Source organism: Sus scrofa, chromosome 7 (genome assembly GCF_000003025.6).
Source record: "Sus scrofa isolate TJ Tabasco breed Duroc chromosome 7, Sscrofa11.1, whole genome shotgun sequence".
Classification (NCBI taxonomy): Eukaryota; Metazoa; Chordata; class Mammalia; order Artiodactyla; family Suidae; genus Sus; species Sus scrofa.
This window is the reverse complement of record NC_010449.5, coordinates 22,171,690-22,192,389: the sequence shown is the minus strand read 5'-3', so window position 1 is coordinate 22,192,389 and position 20,700 is coordinate 22,171,690. Positions and strand designations below refer to the sequence as shown.

Below are 20,700 nucleotides of genomic sequence, written 5' to 3'. Positions count from 1 at the left end.
TTAACCCACTGAGCAAGCGCAGGGACCAAACCCGCAACCTCACGGTTCCTAGTCGGATTCATTAACCACTGCGCCACGACGGGAACTCCCCTACTTTTACTTTCTTACCTTGGGACCTGATGGACAGTGGCTGGCAGGGGACAAACATCACCTAAACTGGCAAGGAAAGAGTTTTCTATCTTTTGTCCCCTCCTTGGTTATCCCAGGGGGTTCAAAGCCTTTTTGTCTTTGGAGTGAGCTCTTCAGAAGTTCTGTGGCAGGAAGGCGGAACCTGGGTGGAGCCTGTGGAACCCCAGCCTCGGAGTGTAGGCCAGTGAATTACCTGACCCTGCTGTCAGAGTCTGCGGCTGCAGAGCCAGGTGGGGATGCTGTCAGGCAACCACAGAGAGGAGAAAACCTCCAGATTCCTAAAGAAGACTGAAGGCTGAGGCCCCTGGTGACAGCCGCGGGCCTGGAACTGTGAGCTCTTTGGGCCTTTGTGTCGTAGACAGTAGTCAGTAGTCATTGCAGGTTTGTGGACTCTGGCTTCAATTCAACGTCTGATGTGGCTCTGTAGGGACTCTGGTGAAGATAATTGAGTTGCAGGGGAAGGTTAAAGATGGCTTACAAATCTTCAATTGTAATAGGATACTGGGGCTATGAGAAAGGGAAGTCTGGAATCCTCATTTGATAAAAGGAAAGTTAGTTTCGATTAAGGAGATGATGTCACTCATGACTCTCCCTAGAATAAATAGGTTGACGCCTGAACACAAGGAAAGACATAGAATCCTCTTACTGGTTGTGTAGGTTTTCTCTGTGCTTAGGTATCATTCATCTGTCAGTGGAATTATAAAATTTACTTAGATGAGTAAATTCACAGTCACTTTTCAATAAAAGCTGTTATTTTTCTGATCGCCGATGTTCTTTTGTCTGCTGTTTGGGATTCTGAGAAGGGGAAAACCAAAGGGAAGTGGGTCATGGTCTTTCCTCAAACTTTATTAACTTAAACATTTAAGAAGTAAGAGATTCTAGCAGACAGTGAGTGCTAGCTAATAATTTGCAGTCACTCCCACTCTGTCTTCTAATTTTTTTAGCTTTCTGACAGTTCATTTTTTTCTTTCAGGGCATTGCCAGGTAAGTGAGTTCTTGGTTAAGAGCTAAATAAAATTTAGAGTTTCTGTTAATAGTGCTGTTTTATCTCTCAGGAAGAAGACTAGCTACAAGGAAATACTTCTGAAAAATCGATGTGAACCCCAAGCTGGAGTGAATCTTCTCCTGAGCTCACTTATTCCAGAATGGCAGTCCTCTTGCAGGAAAGATCTGTAATAGTGACTGATGGTAGAAGAAGAGGGCTGTGCCTGGGGCCAAGAATCAGGCTGGCAAAAAAAAAATCTTTCTTCAAGCTTTTAAGTTGTTACTATCAGGAGGTAGATACTTGAACCTCATAGGGCTGTCAGAAGACTCCAGAAGCTCTGCCCACAGATGCTGAGATCAGACATACAGACCAAGGAACAGGTACTGAAGCAGGTTCTGACCTCTGCCTGAGGAACTGAAGACCTTGGGAGAATAATGTCATCCAGAATGGAGAAGAGGCATCAATTATGCTGGAGAAGGTGAAGATACAGCTTGGAAGGACAAGCCATCAGGTGGGAAGGGTTGGGAGGATCATTTATGGCTTGACTAGTGAAAGCTTCAAGAATAGCACAGGAAGCAGCAAAACTGAACTTAGCATCCACCAGATGTCTCTGGAGCCATAACCCAGTGTCTCCCTCATGTGCTTTAATTCCCCCTGCTATTCAGGTGTACCTCTGGAATCTTCTCTGTCTATAGTTTGGGGGTTTTTTTGTTGTTGTTGTTTGGGTACTTTCACTGAGGGACTAGCTTCAAATTCAGTTTTCCAGGACCGTCTTCATTCTATTTCTTTTAGGGCCCAGGCTAGAGGATAGAACAAAATATGCTTACTTGACAAGATAGTACCCTGGAATCAAAGGCGTCAGGTCCACCCTGTTAAGACTCAGTCTTATTTTAACTCTCAACATTATTGCCTTATGAATGGAAAGCAAGATGAGAAAAGATGTCTGCAGGGAATGAAGATACCTTGAAAGGAAGCTTTATAGAACTCTTGTTAATAGTATCCTTTTCCTCGAAACCTTGTCCCTACCCATCTCCTCATTGTCTGCCAAATTCTTTAGGTAGAAACTTTCAGCTGTATTTGTGGAGATGTTTATGTTTTGTTTTGCTGTTTTGTTTGACTTCAATTCCCGTAGCTTCAAGATGTTTTTCTTCTTTTAATCCTGACTATTTCCTGGAGAAGTTATTTTCCCCACTATAATTTTTTTCAGTTTACTTTTTCCCCAAATCAAAATAGTATGCATTTTGAAGCTGATCTAGCTATTGTTTCAAATTAACTTTCATCACATGCCAGTGTTTGTTATATCCACTTAGCAAACATTTATGGAGCATTTTGTTCGTCTATACAAGTGGTCTAGGTACATTTCAGTTGGTGTAAGTGGTGTAAACTACCTTTTAGCAAATTAAAAATTTCTTTTGGTTTCATGATATTCCCTGTTTATCATCTCTGGACTCAAACTGATCTCCTCTTAACTTTCTTTATTATACTTTTCCTGATTTCTTTGTCACATTTGCCCTTCCAGTGTCTTTCTGTCCAGCTGTCTCTTCTCACTCAAACTGGAACCTCACATGCCTTCTTGGGTACTTTTCAAAATTGAGATGGCAATTTAGGGACACTGAAAAGGCACATACTTCAGCTAAAACTGGGTTTTATTATCATCATAAGTCTCATTATCTCAGCAGAAGAGACAACTGACATTTGAATTGTCTGCATTTTTTTTTAGATGGTGTTACTGAGAATGAAAATAACGACTTGTCTCCAACACAAAAAAATTTCTGAAGATGCTAAATCATGTGGGGGGAATCTGTAGAATTGCAACATCAACGCAGTAAATTTTTAGTAAAAGCTTTAGTTACTGGTGAGTCATTGCTCAGCATTAGGGAGTACATGCCAAAGAGAATGTCTTTGAGAGCAACAAGTCACAAGGGAACTATCACAAGGGAAAATGCTATCAGTATAAGGAATGTGGGAGAGCATTCAGTCCAAGTGGCCTTATTTGACATCAGACAATCCACACGAAATGTGATAATGGTAAGGAGGCCTTCATTCAAACCTTATAGAACCTTATATGAAAGAAGTGGGAAGGAAGGCCTTCACCCAGAAGTTAGGACTGACTGCACTAGAGAATCTACATAGAAGATAGAGCTTATAAATGGAATGCATATGGAAATGTTTTCCATGGAATCAGCGTTATTCAGCATTGGAAAATTCACACTAAAGAAAAACCCTGGCAGTGTGATGGATATGAAAAGGTATTTAGACAGAGGTTGGACCTAGTAAACATCAGCAAGTCTGTATTAGAGAGGCTTTTATAAATGAGAAGATTATGGGAAGTTGTATGGACAGACATCAAGCCTTAACAATAGAATCTCTGTAGTATTGGAAAATTAATTAGTGTAAGTGGGCAAGATGTATGGAGAATGGTTATCTTAAACGGCCCATTTTAGCCACTAAAAACATTCAATGAATGTCTCAGGTCAAGAAAAGGAAAAGTCAGAAGTTCTTTTCACTTCCCAAAGAAATCTATAAACATTAACAACCAGGACTTTTGAAATTAAGATATTTACCTGTATCCCTGGACTTGTGATACTGTCTCTGAGAGGATTATCTGTTTATTTGGGATGTGTTATTTTACCATACCCACTCTAATCGTATCTTAAATTCATATGACAATTGTAGACTGTATTGTAAATATATACACCTATATTTTTGTGGGCTAAATAGGCTTGTATGAGTACCCCAGGATGTAAAAATGACAAAATTTCAGGAACTGTAATGAAAGGAAACACATCTTTGAATTTTTGGACACTTTCCTAAATTTGGCACTCCCTCTGTGTTCTCCCAACACAAAGCCATATAGGTGTCATTCACAGAGTATACATTTCCTAGCTTGGGTTTTTTTTTAAGATTGAAGAAGATATTTCACATGTAGCTTATTGACAGATAATGATAGAGGTATTTTCCCTTATGGATAACATATAGTATCATGAAGGCTAATACTTTAAGTAATTTGCTTATTATTCTTTTCAGTTCTGAAACATACAAGCTAAAAGAGGAAAGAATCTCTAGATGCTCTTTAGCAATTTGGCAATGTAGCCCAGTCTCTTTGAGATGTACGGATTTTATAGTAGGTCACTAAATATAAGTACTACAGGTTTCAAAATTTTGTAATGATTATTTCAGAATTCTGAGTTTCTATCTGTTGTATATGCCTCAATTTTCTGAATAGGTATTACAGTCATTAGTTTAAAAGATGGACTATGTTCTATAAAAGGCTTTTTCAGCCATCTATAGAAATTACATTATTTTTACCTTAATTTTATTATTAGCTTCTATTACATAAAAGGATTTCCTAATAGTGAACCAACCTTTCATTCCTGGAGTAAATTCCACTTAGTCATGGTGTTTCCTTTCTTTTTTTTTTTTTTCTGGATACATCCATGGCATGTGGAAGTTCTTGGGCCAGAGGTTGAACCCACACCATGGCAGCAACCCAAGCCACTGCAGTGACAACACCAAATCCTTAACTTGCTGCACCACAAGAGAACTCCTTAGTCATCGTGTTTTCATAATGTCTTAATGGGTTCTACTTGCTAGTATTTTATTTAGTACATTTTTATTCAATACGTAAAACTGGTCTGTAATTTTATTCTGTATTTTTCAGGTATAGGTTTTTATTTTACTTGCATCATAAAAAGGACTGATTGTTCATTTTTAATGCTCTAGAACAATTTATAAAGCATTGAAATTACCTAGTCTTTGAAAGTTAAATTCTGATATAAAACCATCTGGGCTGGGTACTTTTTTGTGGGATAGTTTCTTGGTAACTTTTTTTGTTTCTTCTAGGGCCGCATCCAAGGCACATGGAAGTTCCCAGTCTAGGGGTTGAATTGGAGCTACAGCTGCCAGCCTGGGTCACAGTCACAGTAGCACAAGATCCAAGCCATGTCTGCGACCCTCACCACAGCTCACGGCAATGTCAGATCCTTTAACCCCCTGAGTGAGGTCAGGGATCAAACCCACATCCTCATGGATACCAGTCAGGTTCATTATTGCTGAGCCACAACAGGAACTCCTTTGGTAACTTTTTTCTATTCTACAAAAATGGTCTATTTAGGCTTTCTATTTATAGGGGGGGGCCAGTTTTGACCATCTGTTATTTGCTTGCAAAACTATCCATTTTGTCTAGATTTTAAAGTTATTTGCTTAAAATCTGTAATATATCTGTTATGACTTTAAAACATTTTTGTGAAGGGAAATTGATATACAGTAAACTGCAGAAGTATATGACTGAATATGATAGGTTTTTTTATTTATTTTTTTTTTATTTTTTATTTATTTTTATTTTTTGCCATTTCTTGGGCCGCTCCCATGGCATATGGAGGTTCCCAGGCTAGGGGTCGAATCGGAGCTGTAGCCGCTGGCCTACACCAGAGCCACAGCAACTCGGGATCCGAGCCTCGTCTGCAACCTACACCACAGCTCATGACAACACCATATCGTTAACCCGCTGAGCAAGAGCAGGGACCAAACCCGCAACCTCATGGTTCCTAGTCGGATTCGTTAACCACTGCGCCACGACGGGAACTCCCAGGTTTTTTTAAATTTATTTCTTAAGGTAGCATTGGTTTTTAACATTGTATGTTTCATGTGTACAGCATTATGTTTCTAATTCTGTACACCCTGTAGCATGCTTACCACCAAAAATTCAGTTGCCATCCATCGTCATACAGTTGATCCCCTTTACCAATTTCACCCTCCCCTCCACCTTTTCCCCTCTGGTAATCACTACTCAGTTCTCTGTATCTACATGTTTGTTTTAGTTTGATTTGGTTTGTTCATTTATTTTGTGTTTTAGGGGTTTCTTTGTGTTTTATATTTCACATGAGTGAAATCATACAGTCTTTCTCCATCTGACTTATTTCACTTAGCATGTCACAAATGGCAAGATTTCCTCTTTTTTTCTGGCTGAGTAGTATTCTGTCGTGTATATATACACCACATCTTCCTCAACACTCATCTGTTGATGAGCACTTAGGTGGTTTCCATATCTTGGCTATTATAAATAGATGCTACAGTGAATATTAGGTTTTGTTTTATTTTGTTTTTGAAGTTTATCCTGTCTTTGTTTTTTAAAAAATTTATTATAGCTGATTTACAATGTTCTGTCAATTTCTGCTGTACAGCAAAGTGGCCCAGTCATCCATATATATATATATACATTCTTTTTCTCATAAGTGTTTTTGTATTCTTTGGATAAATAACCATAAGTGGGATAGTTGAATTATATGGTAGTTCTATTTTTAATATTTTGAGGAATCTCCGTACTATCCTTCTTAGTGGTTGTGCCAATTTATATTCCTACCAGGTGTGCACAAGTGCTCCCTTTTCTTGGCATCCTTGCCGGTACTTGTTATTTCTTGTCTTTTTGATAATAACCATCCTAACAAACATGAGGTGATAGCTCACTGTGGTTTTGATTTTATTTTATTTTTTTGTCTTTTGTAGGGCCACACCTGTGGCATATGGAAGTTCCCAGGCTAGCCAACACCACGGCTCACAGCCAGATCCTTAACCCACTGAGTGAGGCCAGGGATCGAACCTGCGTCCTCATGGATGCTAGGCAGATTTGTTTCCACTGAGCCACGACGGGAACTCCCTGAATTTTCTTAATTAGTGATATTGGAGTTTCCCTTGTGGCTCAGCAGAAACAATCCCAACTAGTGTCCATCAGGGTGTGGGTTCAATCCCTGACCTCGCTCAGTGCGTTAAGAGTCTGGCATTGCCATGGGCTATGGTGTGGTTCACAGATGTGACTTGGATCCTGCATTACTGTGGCTGTGGTGTAGGCTGGCATCTGCAGTTCCCCTTTGACCCCTAGCTTGGGAACTTCCATGTGCCCTCGGTACCATCCTAGAAAGCAAAAAAAAATCAGTGATATTGAGCATCTTTTCATGTACTTATTGGCCGTCTGTATGTTTTCTTTGGAAAAATGGCTGCTCCACTGCCCTTTTTTTAGTCAGAGGTAGGTCAGATGAATGTCAGGCCAGTAGAGGTAAGGCACTACTACTTTAACAAAGTACCTGTCTCTAGATGCCAGATATATATATATGTGTGTGTGTGTGTGTATGTATATATATATATATGTATGTATGTATGTATGGTAATATCAGCAAACAACTGTATAAAGAAAGTGTCATAATTTAACAGATAAAAGGAAATAAGTCCATAGTCATAACCACCAATACTGGACAGCAACAGATAGGGGTACAACATGCCTCCTTCAGCAAGGAAAGGGCAGTCCAGCTTAAAGAACAGGGCTCTTCAGTCTGTGGTCCATCCTGCTGAGGTCCTTCAGGCTTCTCAAGAGCAACCACAGTTTGGGGACCTTCCTACAATCCGAGAATGGACCTGGAAGTGCACCTGGGAGGAGGGAAGTGCCAGTACCAACCTGGCACTGAAAACCTCAAGCTGCAGTGGTTTGCTGGTGCGGGTGGTCCGAGGATTCCAGGAAGATGGTTAGAGTCCACTGTTGCACCTCTCCTCTCAGGATCATCCAGGAGATCGGGTATGGTTTTGGTAGGACCCATGGGATGTGGAAAAGGGGCTGCAGGAGCCAGGGTTCTTGGGTTGGGGAATCCTTCCTTCAGTTCCTTTGTCGCCGCCTCTTCCCTACTGCCTCTACAACCAGGCCTGCTGGGTGAGGCCTTTCCATTTGGGAGGCTGAGGCAAAGGACCTTTGTGAAGGTCCTACCACGTCTGAAGGATCCAGGCCCTATTCTGGCTTGCTTGACTCATTTCAAAGATGGGACTCAAATGTCACCTCAGGCCTGTCTTTACCACTTTACCACTCAGGTGGTATTTAAAATCACCACATATACCTCCAAAATCCTTACCCTCTCAACTTTTTCTATAGCTTTTATCCCTTCATAGCTCGGATCCATCATGGCTGTGGCTGTGGCATAGGCTGGCAGCTGTGGCTCCAACCCCTAGCCCGGGAAGCTCCATATGCCAAGAGTGCAACCCTAAGAACAAAACAACCCCCCCTCCCCGAATCCAGTATCTCTCATGAACTTAGATGCAATGAAATATCAGCAAATCAAATCTAGGTATTTATTTTTTTAATTTATATACCATAATTAAGCGGGATTTATTCCAATATGTAAGGCTGTTTCAATCTTTAAAAGTTAATCAATGTAGTCCATCGTGTCAACAGACTAAGGAAACATATCATACAATTGACACAGGAAAAGCATTTGACAAAATCAAATACTCATTCATAATAAAAACTTACAGGAATTCCCGTCGTGGCGCAGTGGTTAACGAATCCGACTAGGAACCACGAGGTGGCGGGTTCGATCCCTGCCCTTGCTCAGTGGGTTAACGATCCGACGTTGCTGTGAGCTGTGGTGTGGGTCGAAGACACGGCTCGGATCCTGCGTTGCTGTGGCTCTGGTGTAGGCCAGTGGCTGCAGCTCCGATTGGACCCCTAGCCTGGGAACCTCCATGTGCCGCGGGAGCGGCCCAAGAAAAGGCAAAAAAAAAAAAAAACCAAAAAAACAACCAGTACACCAGAAGCAAAGGGGAACACACACAGTAAAGGTATCACTTCTGCCTACATTGATTTATAGGCTTAGTATAGATCCTATCAAAATCCAAGCAAGATTTTGTTTGAAGATATACATAAACTTCTAAAATTTATATGGAAAGGCAAATGATCTAGAATAACCAATTTTTTTTTTTTTTTTGTCTTTTTGTCTTTTTGGCTATTTCTTGGGCCACTCCCACGGCATATGGAGGTTCCCAGGCTAGGGGTGGAATCAGAGCTGCAGCCACCGACCTACGCCAGAGCCACAGCAATGCGGGATCCGAGCCGAGTCTGCAACCTACACCACAGCTCACGGCAACGCCGGATCGTTAAGCCACTGAGCAAGGCCAGGGATCGAACCCGCAATCACACGGTTCCTAGTTGGATTCGTTAACCACTGTGCCACGACGGGAACTTCTAGAATAACTAAATTTAGTAAAAGAAAAAAATGGGAGGAATCGCTATGCCTGATGTTAAGGCTTTACTGCAGTGGTCAAGAGTGTGGTATTGTGGACATATAGTTCAATGGAACAGGTTAGAGAACTTGTAAGTAGATCCACACAAAAATGCCTAACTGGTTCGTCACAAAGGTACAGAAGCAACTGGATGGAGGAGGAGTAGCCTTTCCAGAAAACGGTGCTGGTGCAATTGGACATCCATAGGCAAGAAAAAAAAACAAAAACCAAAAGCAATTCAGGAGTTCCCGTAGTGGCGCAGTGGTTAACGAATCCGACTAGGAACCATGAGGTTGCGGGTTCGGTCCCTGCCCTTGCTCAGTGGGTTAATGATCCGGCATTGCCGTGAGCTGAGGTGTAGGTTGCAGACGCGGCTCGGATCCTGCGTTGCTGTGGCTCTGGCGTAGGCCAGTGGCTACAGCTCCGATTCAACCCCTAGCCTGGGAACCTCCATATGCCGCGGGAGCGGCCCAAGAAATAGCAAAAAAAGACTAAAATAAAATAAAAACAATTCAGCTGAACCACAATTATTTTTCTAACTTTCATGTTTACCATATTTGTAAGACTTTAATTTTGTTCATACGTGATTTTCCATTCTAAATCTCCGTTTTTATACTTATGCTTCACCCAAATTATATATACTAGGTATTGCACTATGTATATTTGTCCTTTAAGCTTAGTGTAAGGGTCAAGACCTATTTCCCTAAAGGAAACCCTTGGCTCAAAGAATGCATTCAAAAAGAATTTGTTGGAGTTCCTGCTGTGCCGCAGTGGATTAAGAATCCTACTGCAGCATTTCAGGTCATTAAGGAGGTGTGGGTTGATTCCCAGCCCAGCATTGCCAAAGCTGAGACAAAGGTTGCAGATTCAATCCCTAGCCTGAACTTCCATATGCCACAGGTGCAGACTTTAAAAGGAAAAAAAAAGTTAATTTTTTTAAATTAATGGATTTTTAAAAATGCAACTTAACATATATTATCTAGCCCGTTCTCTTCATTACTATGGCTACTACCTGGATTAAGATCCTTACTGTATCTACCCTGGATTCTTGCAGTTTTCCCCTAACTGGTCAACCGGCCTGTAATTTCAAATCCTTGCTGTCTACCCTTCATACTGCTACCTTGGTAACATTTCTAAGGGCAAATCTGATTTTATCTGCCCAAGAATAGTAATTACTGGCATATGTTCCCTTTTCCAGCCATCGTGATCTACCCAGTTTTCTGGATAACTCCTAGAGTTTACTGTTCTGCTCTTTTTTTTTTTTTTTTTTTGGCTTCTCAGGGCTGCACCCGTGGCATATGGAGGTTCCCAGGCTAGGGGTCTAATCGGAGCCACAGCTGCTGGTGTACCTCACAGCAACACAGGATCCAAGCCGCATCTGCGGCCTATATACCACATCTCATGGAAATGCCCGATCCTTAACCCACTGAGTGAGTCAGGGATCGAACCTGCAACCTCATGGTTCCTAGTTGGATTCGTTTCTGCTGCACCACTACAGGAACTCCTAATAACATTTATTTTATAAAATACCTTTTTACTATGGTCCAGGGACTGTCGTAATGGATTTACAAACATTTGCTTCATTTTACTTTATTTCATTTCACATACAAATCAGCTTTATGTAATTACCATTTTGTGTGCCCCTGTCTCCTTCTTGATTACGATTCCAGCAAATAGAGGTTGAGCGTTAAAAACATACACTAAACTACCATCTTTCCTTTGTGGTGTCAAAGGGCTCGGAGTTAGAGGAGAGCCTCAGGAAAGAATGGGCGCCAAGTACCATAACTAGAGTAACTGAAGCCCTTTCCGCCCCTAACGTTTTGTGTTGCTGTGTCCGTCTAACTCCCAGATGCTGGGAGCCACTCGACACAGAAATCTCGCTGCGTTTTCCCTCCTCGCCCCCATCAGCCTGGATTTCTGGCTTCGAGCTTTGAAACTAGGTAGTCACCGAGTGCAGTAACCTCCGGAGCTGCTAGGGGGTGCTAGCACGCTCCTAGCAAGAAAGGGCTGCTCCACTTCCGCGAAGAGGCTCCCAACGCTGACGCACTTCCGGCCTTTGTGGTTTATCGGCTGTACGTGCGCGGCAGTCCGCGCCGCGGATCTGAAGCTTCCCTGGACCCTGAAGGTAAGTCTCAGGCTCGTTGTTCCGACCCGCCCGACCCCAGAGACTGCAGGAGGCAGGGAGGGCATGTCTGCACGGGAGTGACCCCCGCCATTCTCTCGCCGTTGCCTGGTCACAGGGCTGAGGCCCCAGAGAAATAGAAGGAGGTCCCACCCCTGCCCCCCGCCAACGTCGTAGGAAAGACCCCTGGAAGGGGCGGAGCCTTGTAGCTGGACTGGATGAGGAGAGGAGGGTCTCGGTCCCTGTCAAAAGCCCAACTGCCTATATACCTATCGTATTATTTAACAAATGTTAACATTATACAGTATCACATCTAATTTTTCTTTATTTAAAAGTAAATTACAAGCATCATGACTTAGCACCCCTAAATAGTTTCATATGTGCATTTCTAAAAACTGAGGGCATTTTACGTACACAAATCATAACTCCAACACATCCAAATAAAGGTAAACGCATTTCCTAATATTACATAACACCTGCTTAATATTCAAATTTCCCCTCGTCCTACAAGTGTTTTTTTGCAATTGGTATGTACCAACTAGGATCCAGTTAAAGACCATTCGTTGCAAGTAGTTAGTCTCTTAACTTAAAACAGCCCTATCCTGGAGTTCCCGCTGTGGCGCAGTGAGTTACTTATCTGGCTTGTCTCTGTGAAGGAACGGCTGGCGCTGACGGTTAGTTGCTGCAGCTGGGTCGTAGGTCTGCGGGGTATGAAACTTACATATGGCCGCCGTGGGTGCAGCCAAAAAAGAAAAAAGTTCTATCTTTCCCCTCTCTTCGCATCTTATTGCCTGGCTGACTTGCTAGTCCTCCTGTAAAGTATCTCCATTTCTGGATTTGTCCGTTTCCTCATGGTATTTAAATTATTCCTCTTTTTTTTTTGGAATTTATGATTTTCATTATCTCTTCCTTATTTGCTAACATGCTGAAGCCAGTAGAAAAATGCTCTTTTATGCTCTTTCTGCCATGCCATTTTTTTTTTTTGTTACTTCGATTAAGGAAGATGAGGGCACATCAGATTCTGCAATTGTATCACTCTTTTATCATGTGTCTGCTGCCTGACGCCGTACTAGGCACTTGGTAAATATTTCTGAAGTCCTTTGTTACAAGTAGCACATAGAAACAATCTCTCTTGTTTTTTGTTTTTTTAATGCTGTGAGCTGTGGTGTAGGTCACAGACGTGGCTCAGATCTGGCGTAGGGTGGCAGCTGTAGCTCCAGTTAGACCCCTAGCTTGGAAATCTTCATATGCCTCTGGTGCAGCCCTAAAAAGACCGGAAAAAAAAAAAAAAAAATCTAGGAGTTCCTGTCGTGGCGCAATGGTTACTGAATCCGACCAGGAACCATGAGGTTGCAGGTTTGATCCCTGGCCTTGCTCAGTGGGTTAGGGATCTGGCGTTGCCATGAGCTGTGGTGTAGGTTGCAGACGAGGCTCGGATCCTGCGTCGCTGTGGCTCTGGCGTAGGCCAGCGCCTACAGCTTCGATTGGACCCCTAGCCTGGGAACCTCCATATGCAGCCCTAGAAAAACGAAAAGACCAAAAAAAAAAAAGGCTATCCATTGAAAAGTTCCATATCATGCTTGCCCCAACCACTCATTTCCCATCCCTAGAGACAAGTAATGTTGCTTGGGTATCCAAATAGAGAAGATATAATATGTATCTATTTTTGTTTTTTAAAACAACTGATAATAGTTTTCACAGTGGGTCTTCACCTTGCTTTTTTCATTAAATGTATCTTTCCACTTCTTTTATATCTGTACATAAAGAGCTTCCTTATTTTTGAAAACTCCATAGCAGTAGTCCAGTATATGGATTACTGTAATGTATTTAACCAGTCCCATATTGGTGGACATTTAGGTTATTTCCAGTCTTTTAGCTTACAAACAGTGCATTAGTAAATAACTTTTTTTTTTTTTTTTTTGCTTTTTGGAGTCGCATCTGTGGGATATGGAAGTTCCCAGGCTAGGGGTCAAATCGGAGCTGTAGCTGCTGGCCTATACCACAGCCACAGTGGTGTCATATCCTAGCCACTTGTGCAACCTTCACCACAGCTTATGGCAACGTTGGATCCTTTGAGCGAGGCCGGGGATCAAACCTGTGTCCTCATGGATACCAGTCAGATTCATTTCCACTGAGCCACGACAGGAACTCCCAAGACTAGTTTTGTATGTCCTGTTCTTCCCCTAAAGCTACCACATATTGTCTGGTAAGCTTTTAAATCATTACAATTTCTTTATTTATTATTTTTTTCTTTTTATGGCTGCACCTGTGGCATATGGAAGTTCCCAGGCCAGGGTTCAAATCAGAACTGCAGCTGTGGCCTATACCCAGCCACGGCAACACTAGGTCTGATCCACATCTGCAACCTATGCCACAGCTTGTGGCAATGCCAGATCCTTAACCACTGAGCCACAGAACTCTTAATTTGTTTATTTCCTTGAAATAAGTACTTCATATGGTTCAAGAATCAGAAAAAATACTTGGTATTATATGAAAAGTAAATTTTCTTTCCTCTCATTCTGAGTTACTTAGTTTGTTCCTTAGAGGCTACCCCTCTGTTAGTTTTTCATTGCTGTAATAATGTGGTGTAACAAGCAGTTACAAACCTTTGGAAGTATACAGCAATAAACACCACATGAATCTGTGGGTTTGAGCTGCTTTAGGCAAGGCTTCCTTGTATATCTGTAGTCAGCTGTGGGTCTTTAAAACAGCTCTGCAAATCTCAGCTAGGCTTACATGTCTGAGGGTTAGCTAGCTGTTAGTAGACCTGGGATGGTCTCATCTGCTTCACTGGGGTTATTTGGCTCTGTCCTGCAAGTTTCTTATCATCTGAATGCCGGTATACCTTCCTAGCAGTTGTTGAGGGCAAGGGTAAGCAAGCATAATCACGTAAGTACTTTTCAGGTCTAGCTTGTATCACACTTGTTAGTATTACACTGATCAAGTCAAGTCACATGATTGAGCCCAGAATCGCAGTGGGAGGGCAGTATAAAGTATATGTCTATGGGGAAGGGTGAAAAATTAGGCTCCTTAATGTATTAATGCCATATACCTTTTTTTTCCAGTTTCTAAACATACAGAAGTAAGTTACTATATATACCTTTTATTAACATAAATGATAGCATAGTATTTATTGCTCTTATACTTTGTGGTTTTTTCCCATAATTTTTAATTTCCATTATACATAATGTTTTCTCATCAGGTATATTCTCCTATAGAAGATTAAATCAGGGGATCTTAAATCAGTTATCCCTCCACCCAGGCTAGAGTGAGCCCTTCTAAGTTAATCCCAGAATGGCTTCAACTGGGGAACAGGATGGACTTAAGATTGTGAAGGTGGAAGAAGACCCTGTCTGGAACCAAGAAACCTACCTTCAAGAGAGCAGCTTTTCTGGCCAGGAGGCCTCCCGCCAACTTTTTAGACACTTTTGTTACCAAGAGACTCCTGGTCCCCGAGAAGCACTGAGCCGGCTCCGGGAACTCTGCCATCAGTGGCTAAGGCCAGACACACATACCAAGGAGCAGATCCTGGAGCTACTGGTGCTGGAGCAGTTCCTGACCATCCTGCCTGAGGAGCTCCAGGCCTGGGTGCGGGAGCATCACCCAGAGAGTGGGGAGGAAGCAGTGGCTGCAGTTGAAGATCTGGAGCGAGAGCTTAGTGAGCCAGAGAACCAGGTGAGAGGAGGAAGGTGGGCTCTTAGACTCAGAATATTAAATGAAGGGTGAAGTTGGGTTAGCCAGGTTGGTTGGCTATAGCCACTTAGTTCTCTGTTGCTGGGTAACAAATTCCCCCCAAGCTTTAATGGCTTAAAAAAACAAATATTATCTCCCAGTTTCTGAGTCAGGGTTTTGGGAGCCACTTAGGAAGATCTCTCATGAGGTTGCTGTGAAGATGTCAGCCAAGACTATAGTCCTCTGAAGACCCGACTGTGGCTGGTGGATCCACTTCCAAGATGGCTGTCTCCCGTGGTTGTTGGTACGGGGCCCTCTGTTCCTCATTGGCTGTTGGTGGGAGGTCTTTACCATGTGGGTTTCTCCTTAGGACTGATTGAGTGTCCTTACAACATATCAGTTGGCCTCCTCAAAAGAGAGAGACAGAGAAATAGAGAAAGAATAAGGATGAAGCCACATGCTTTTTGTGACTTATTCTCAGATGTTATACACCATCACTTCTGCTATACACCTTCTATTAAGTAGAAATGAGCCATTTTATATACAGCTTTTAGTCAAAGGGAGAAGAACGAGGCCCCACCTTTTAATGGAAGGAGCACCAAAGAACTTGTGAACATACTGTAAACTACCACACTACATTGGGCCGTTCTTGTTCTCCCTCTTCTGCTCTTGGGTATGGAGTTAAACTCTGGGCCTTCCAGTGTGCTCTACAAAATGTTTCATGTAGTTCCACATGATATATTTCATTGAGTTTTAGCCTGGGTTCCTATAGTCCTTCTCTTATGAACCCAAATATACCTACCTGCCTTCAGGCCCCAGATTGTGAACATGGACATTCTGAAGTGCTCTCAGGGGATGCAGTGCATTTGAAGGCCAAGCAGGAATCAGCAGCCACCCAGCTTCAGTCCATGGTGACACAGCTTAAATATGAATCTTTTGGGCCTCAAAAACTTGGAGAACAAGGTAAGGACTTTAATAAGTCTCTTCAGGTGATCTCTGGTGGCTCAGTATAGGGTAATAGTTAAGACTGTGGACTCTGGGGCCAAATTGCCTGGCTTGGAATTTAAGTGCAGCTGCTTAGTATCTATATGACACTAGGTGGGTCAAGTAACCTCCCCATGCCTACAGTTTATGCATCTGTAAAACAGATAGTCATAGTATAGAGTCAGCCATTTGAAAACTTAATAAATGCAAAAAACACTTAAAACAGTGCCACTCGAGCACATCCTTTACAGAAGCCTCGCCTGCTCTGGGTGACCCTCGCCAGCCATTTCATCAGGTGCTGATTATCCCTTACTTAATGGGTCTCAATATTTCTAGGTCTTCTTTACATTAGCTACCAGTTTTGCATTCCTAGAATGTGATACACATCTTCCTGTTTTCCATCCTGTGTTGTACTCTTTCATAAAGGAAAGTGATGACATTGTTTGATCCATTTATTATTCCAGATGGTGAAACTATACTTGAAAACAAGGACTTAGTCTCGAAGCAAGAAGTCTTAAAAGAAATGGGACATTTTGAGAACAGCAGACTCCAAAGAGATGTTCCTCTAGATTCTAAGTACAGAGAAGCTTGTAAACGTGAGAACAGAGTAGAAAATCAGAGGGGACACCCCAGTGGAGAGAGACGTCACAGATGCAATGAGTGTGGGAAAAGCTTTACTCAAAGTTCAGTTCTCATTCAGCATCAGAGAACCCATACTGGGGAGAAGCCATATGAATGTGAAGAATGTGGAAAGACCTTCAGCCAGAGGTCAGGCCTGATTGAACATCAGCGAAGCCACACTGGAGAGAAACCCTATCAATGTAAGGAGTGTGGGAAAGCCTTCAGTGCCAGCAACGGCCTCATTAGACACAGAAGGATCCACACTGGAGAAAAACCATATGAATGTGAAGAGTGTGGGAAGGCCTTTCGCCTGAGCTCATACCTTGTTCAGCATCAGAGGATACACACTGGAGAGAAGCGCTATCGCTGTAATGAGTGTGGGAAAGCCTTCAGTCAGAATGCAGGGCTTTTCCAGCATCTCCGAATCCACACCGGTGAGAAACCCTATCAGTGTAGTCAGTGCAGTAAAAGCTTCAGTAGGCGAACACTCCTTATCAAACATCAGAGAAGCCACACTGGAGAGAGACCATATGAATGTGATGAGTGTGGGAAAGCCTTCAGTCATCATTGCAACCTCATTAGGCATTTTAGAATCCATACTGTTGGTAGTTCCCGTCATGGCTCAGTGGTTAATGAATCCGACTAGGAACCATGAGATTTCAGGTTCGATCCCTGGCCTTGCTCAGTGGGTTAATGATCTGGCATTGCCCTGAGCTGTGGTATAGGTTGCAGAGGCGGCCTGGATCCCACGTTGCTGTGGCTGTGGTGTAGGCCAGTGGCTACAGCTCTGATTTGACCCCAGCCTTGGAACCTTCATATGCCACGGGAGCAGCCCAAGAAATGGCAAAAAGAGAAAAAAATTCATACTGTTACCAAACTGGACTAATCTCATGGACCACTAGATCCCTTAAACGGGGACATCTTGGGAAGTAAGATTTTTCAAGTGGCTTATTTTGTTCTTATCAAATTTATTTTGCTTTGGAATGCGTGGCTTTTCTGTAGAGCAGGTGCTGCTCTCTCCTGGGAGGATGACTGTGGGTGTGGGCAGTTGCTAGGCAGCCTCTTTCTTCCCTATGCTGCAGTTCACTTCTAATGATTTCCCTTAAAGGGACCAAATCTTAACCTGGAAATAAATTGGTGTGGAGGGGCCATTATTGAGTAATACATAATATTGAACAACTCTAAATAATTAGCATTTGTGCATATTTTTTAAGATTGGGTATGTTCAAAGGATATTCAGAGATGAATTTTTTTTTTTTCTAAAAATGACATTTTAAATACAATTAAAGTTTTGGGAAATAATTATTCCCATTCCCATAGGAAATCATTGCCACAGTCTCCCTAGGAATGTAGTGGATGATCTCTTTAGTGCTTCATCAGAATGGGTGACAAAACTCAATTACTAAGCAACATATTACCCATGATGCAAAATCTTAGATATGGTGGTTTAGAAGTCCATATCGTGGCATTCCTATCGTGGCTCAGTGGAAATGAATCTGATTAGTATCCATGAGGACGCAGGTTCAATCCCTGGCCTTGCTCAGTGGGCTAAGGATCCAGCATGGCTGTGAATTGTGGTGTAGGTAGAAGATGCGGCTCCGATCATTCATTGCTGTGGCTGTGGCATAGGCCAGCAGGTGCAGCTCTGATTGGACCCCTAGCCTGGGAACTTCCATATGCCTTGGGTGCAGCCCTAAAAAGACAATAAATAAATAAATCCATATCGTGTTTTGATATTTAACTCCAAATTCTTAGTTCCGGTCATTGCCATTTTTAAGGTTTCTATTTTTGTTATAAATAGCAAATAAGATGATAACTTTAAAACCTTTGCAATGTGCCTGTTTTATTCATAGCCTTTTGTGCCACCACCTTTTGAAGGGTAGTCAGCAAGATGGAAGGCCATTACAAGCAGCATCATTGAGACTATAAAAAAAGGAGCCTCTGACCTTGGGCAGCTTGCTGCTTAATTGGAGAGACCAGCATGTTCGGGCCATTTATTATAAAGGTTAAACCCACAAGTCTGGCGCCACGCTCTCTAGGTTCAGTTCCTCACCTATCCGTCTGTGAGCTCTGTGACTTTGGGCAACTTAATTAAATGTCCCTGTGCTACAGTCTCCCTGTCTTAAGATAGGGGATAGAGTACCTTTTCATAAAGTATGTAAGATGAAATTATTACAGACTTATAAACCACTGACAACTAACTCAATAAATGTGTACAATGATTTATATGAGAAATAATCTAATGAATGTAGGTGGAATTACAAGTTTCGGGTTTGAACTAAATAGAATGTTCAATGGCTCTGCCAACAGTCTCATACTTTTCTCCACAGTCAAAATCTGAAACTGTTTCAAAAGAAATAAAAGTTCAACTTAAAAAATACTGTGCTAAATACATCTTCAAAGTTTATTTTTAAAAAGTTAAATAAGTTTATATGTATATATATTTGGTTTTCCTTATAACTTAGGGACCATAACAAACAAACAAAAACCTCTTAAAATTTCTTGACTGTTTCATTTGAAAGTAGAACAATTAGCTAAATGCGAATTACCTAGAGTAGTGCTTATTGAATTTTAGAGTATCTACAAATCACCTGGGATCTTGTTAAAACACGGATTCTAATTCAAAAGGTCAGCATGGAGCCTGGGAATCTGCATTTTCAGTAAGCTCCCAATGATGCTGATGCTGCTGGTTCATGGAGAAAACTTTCAGTATCCAGGCCCCAGACAACCCTGATGGGCTGTGTAATCAGCTAGAGGTGCCAGGCAACTCCATTTCCTTCCCATCCTCTTACACCTGCAACCTCTACATCAGCATGTCCCCCCTCCACCTGTGCTCCCCACTGCCCTCTCCCCAACCCTAAGGGGAGCGAGGTTTGGGAGGCCAGGCAGGGTCCTCTGCTCTAGCACAGACAGTTCAGCCAAATCTTTACCCAAGAAGTAATGTTTGCTTCAGAAAAAAAAGCCCCTGCTACAGAGCTTCGTTCTCCCCCCTCCTCACATGAGCTCCCAGGGTGAGGGGAAAGGAGCCTTTGCACGTTTATGAGCACAGAGCAGGCCTGCAGTACTCCCTGGGCTCCCTGAGCATCTCAGGACACAAGGACTAGGTCTCCACTGCAGTGTCCTTGGATAGGGTGCTACTACAGACCACACCTTCAACACTGAATTTTAGTGAGGTCCCTCTGAGTCTCCAACTCCTCTGCTCAGATAGCCCCTTCCTCTCTCACCTACCCAGAAAAGCAAAGAAAAGCTCACAGAGGAGAAAAACAGCCACAAAATGGAAGCCAGTGGGGTAAAGGAGAAAAGCAAAGGGGAGGAGAATCCTCCCCATGACTGAGGAGCAGGGGAGAGATGGAGGAAGAAGAGGGGGCCAGATAGGGCAAGCCTGCAGCAGAGAAAATTGAAGGGAGAATTGGGGAATGTTTCGTCTTTTCTGTTTCTCTTTTACCAAGCTAGTCCAAAGTGTTAAGAGTTGCTGATACCACTCCCCTGCATTCAGCCTCATTAACAATGACATGAAGGATTTTCAGTGCCTCTGGTCAGAGGAGCATCTAGAGAAGAGGGAAGTTGAGGCAGTGAGTGGGGCACTCAGGTGGTCAGAAAGCATCCTATGAGCACCGCTTTGGGCCAGCAGTCACCGATGTAGGGGCTTGGGACACAGTGAACAGTGCCTGAGAAAAGCATTAAGTACAGTAAGTCTTATAGAGGTGATTAAGCACTGTAGAAACAGAACAAGTGAAGCAGGATAAAGGAGTGAAGTTTCACTCCATAGGGTGGTCAGGGGAGGCTTTATTAAGCCAAGATTTGGAGGGGGTGAGGGAGTCAGCTCAGTGCTACCTGGAAGGGTAATCCAGGAAGAGGGATCAGCTGATGCAAAGGCCTTAAGGTATAGAATTAAAAGGTTTCCCATGGGGTTTCTCAGATGATCCTCATAAGCACCCTGTGGGGGAAGCCATGGGTACTTAACCAGTCACACTTACAGTTTAGTAAACGGAACTTAATGACATCTGATTGTTCAACATTGCATGTCCATAAGATGACAAAGGTCTGGATTCAAGACTGATTGACTCTCCATCTAGTACTCTTTCCTATTAACCTTCCAGAAACTTTGTGTTCCCACCCAGAAAATTATTATTCTTCCTTATATAGA

General features: G+C 42.6%; 2 protein-coding genes across 13 annotated transcripts in view; both read left to right on the top strand.

Annotated features, from left to right (window-relative positions):
• Positions 1 to 5,398, top strand: part of ZSCAN12 (zinc finger and SCAN domain containing 12) — a 29,145-nt gene extending 23,747 nt beyond the window's left edge. For 5 of the 11 annotated variants that reach the window (XM_021099802.1, XM_021099801.1, XM_013977533.2 and 2 more), the window contains exon 5: positions 1,185 to 5,398. In XM_021099802.1, the coding sequence (XP_020955461.1) occupies positions 1,185 to 1,305 (121 nt within the window). In that variant the 3' untranslated portion in view covers positions 1,306 to 5,398. The remainder of the gene's footprint in view (positions 1 to 1,184) is intronic. The other 6 variants (XR_002346104.1, XR_002346106.1, XR_002346108.1 and 3 more) reach the window with 3 other exon arrangements.
• ZSCAN31 (zinc finger and SCAN domain containing 31) lies at positions 10,606 to 18,931 on the top strand. Of its 2 annotated transcripts, XM_005665677.3 has the most exons (4): positions 10,606 to 11,279; positions 14,479 to 14,951; positions 15,761 to 15,911; positions 16,397 to 18,931. In XM_005665677.3, exons 2-4 carry the CDS (start codon positions 14,571 to 14,573, stop codon positions 17,197 to 17,199), a joined length of 1,335 nt encoding a protein of 444 aa, XP_005665734.1. In that variant the 5' UTR covers positions 10,606 to 11,279; positions 14,479 to 14,570; the 3' UTR covers positions 17,200 to 18,931. The 2 variants fall into 2 exon arrangements, with proteins under 2 accessions (XP_005665734.1, XP_013832989.1); XM_013977535.2 differs by lacking the exons at positions 10,606 to 11,279; positions 14,479 to 14,951 and adding an exon at positions 15,000 to 15,252.

Bases quoted from the DNA above. Each gene is read 5' to 3' on its own strand.
- ZSCAN31 (XM_005665677.3), top strand. From the start codon at position 14,571: ATGGCTTCAACTGGGGAACAGGATGGACTTAAGATTGTGAAGGTGGAA. The intron at 14,952-15,760 runs GTGAGAGGAGGA...ACCTGCCTTCAG, and splicing joins TTAGTGAGCCAGAGAACCAG to GCCCCAGATTGTGAACATGG. The intron at 15,912-16,396 runs GTAAGGACTTTA...TTATTATTCCAG, and splicing joins TCAAAAACTTGGAGAACAAG to ATGGTGAAACTATACTTGAA.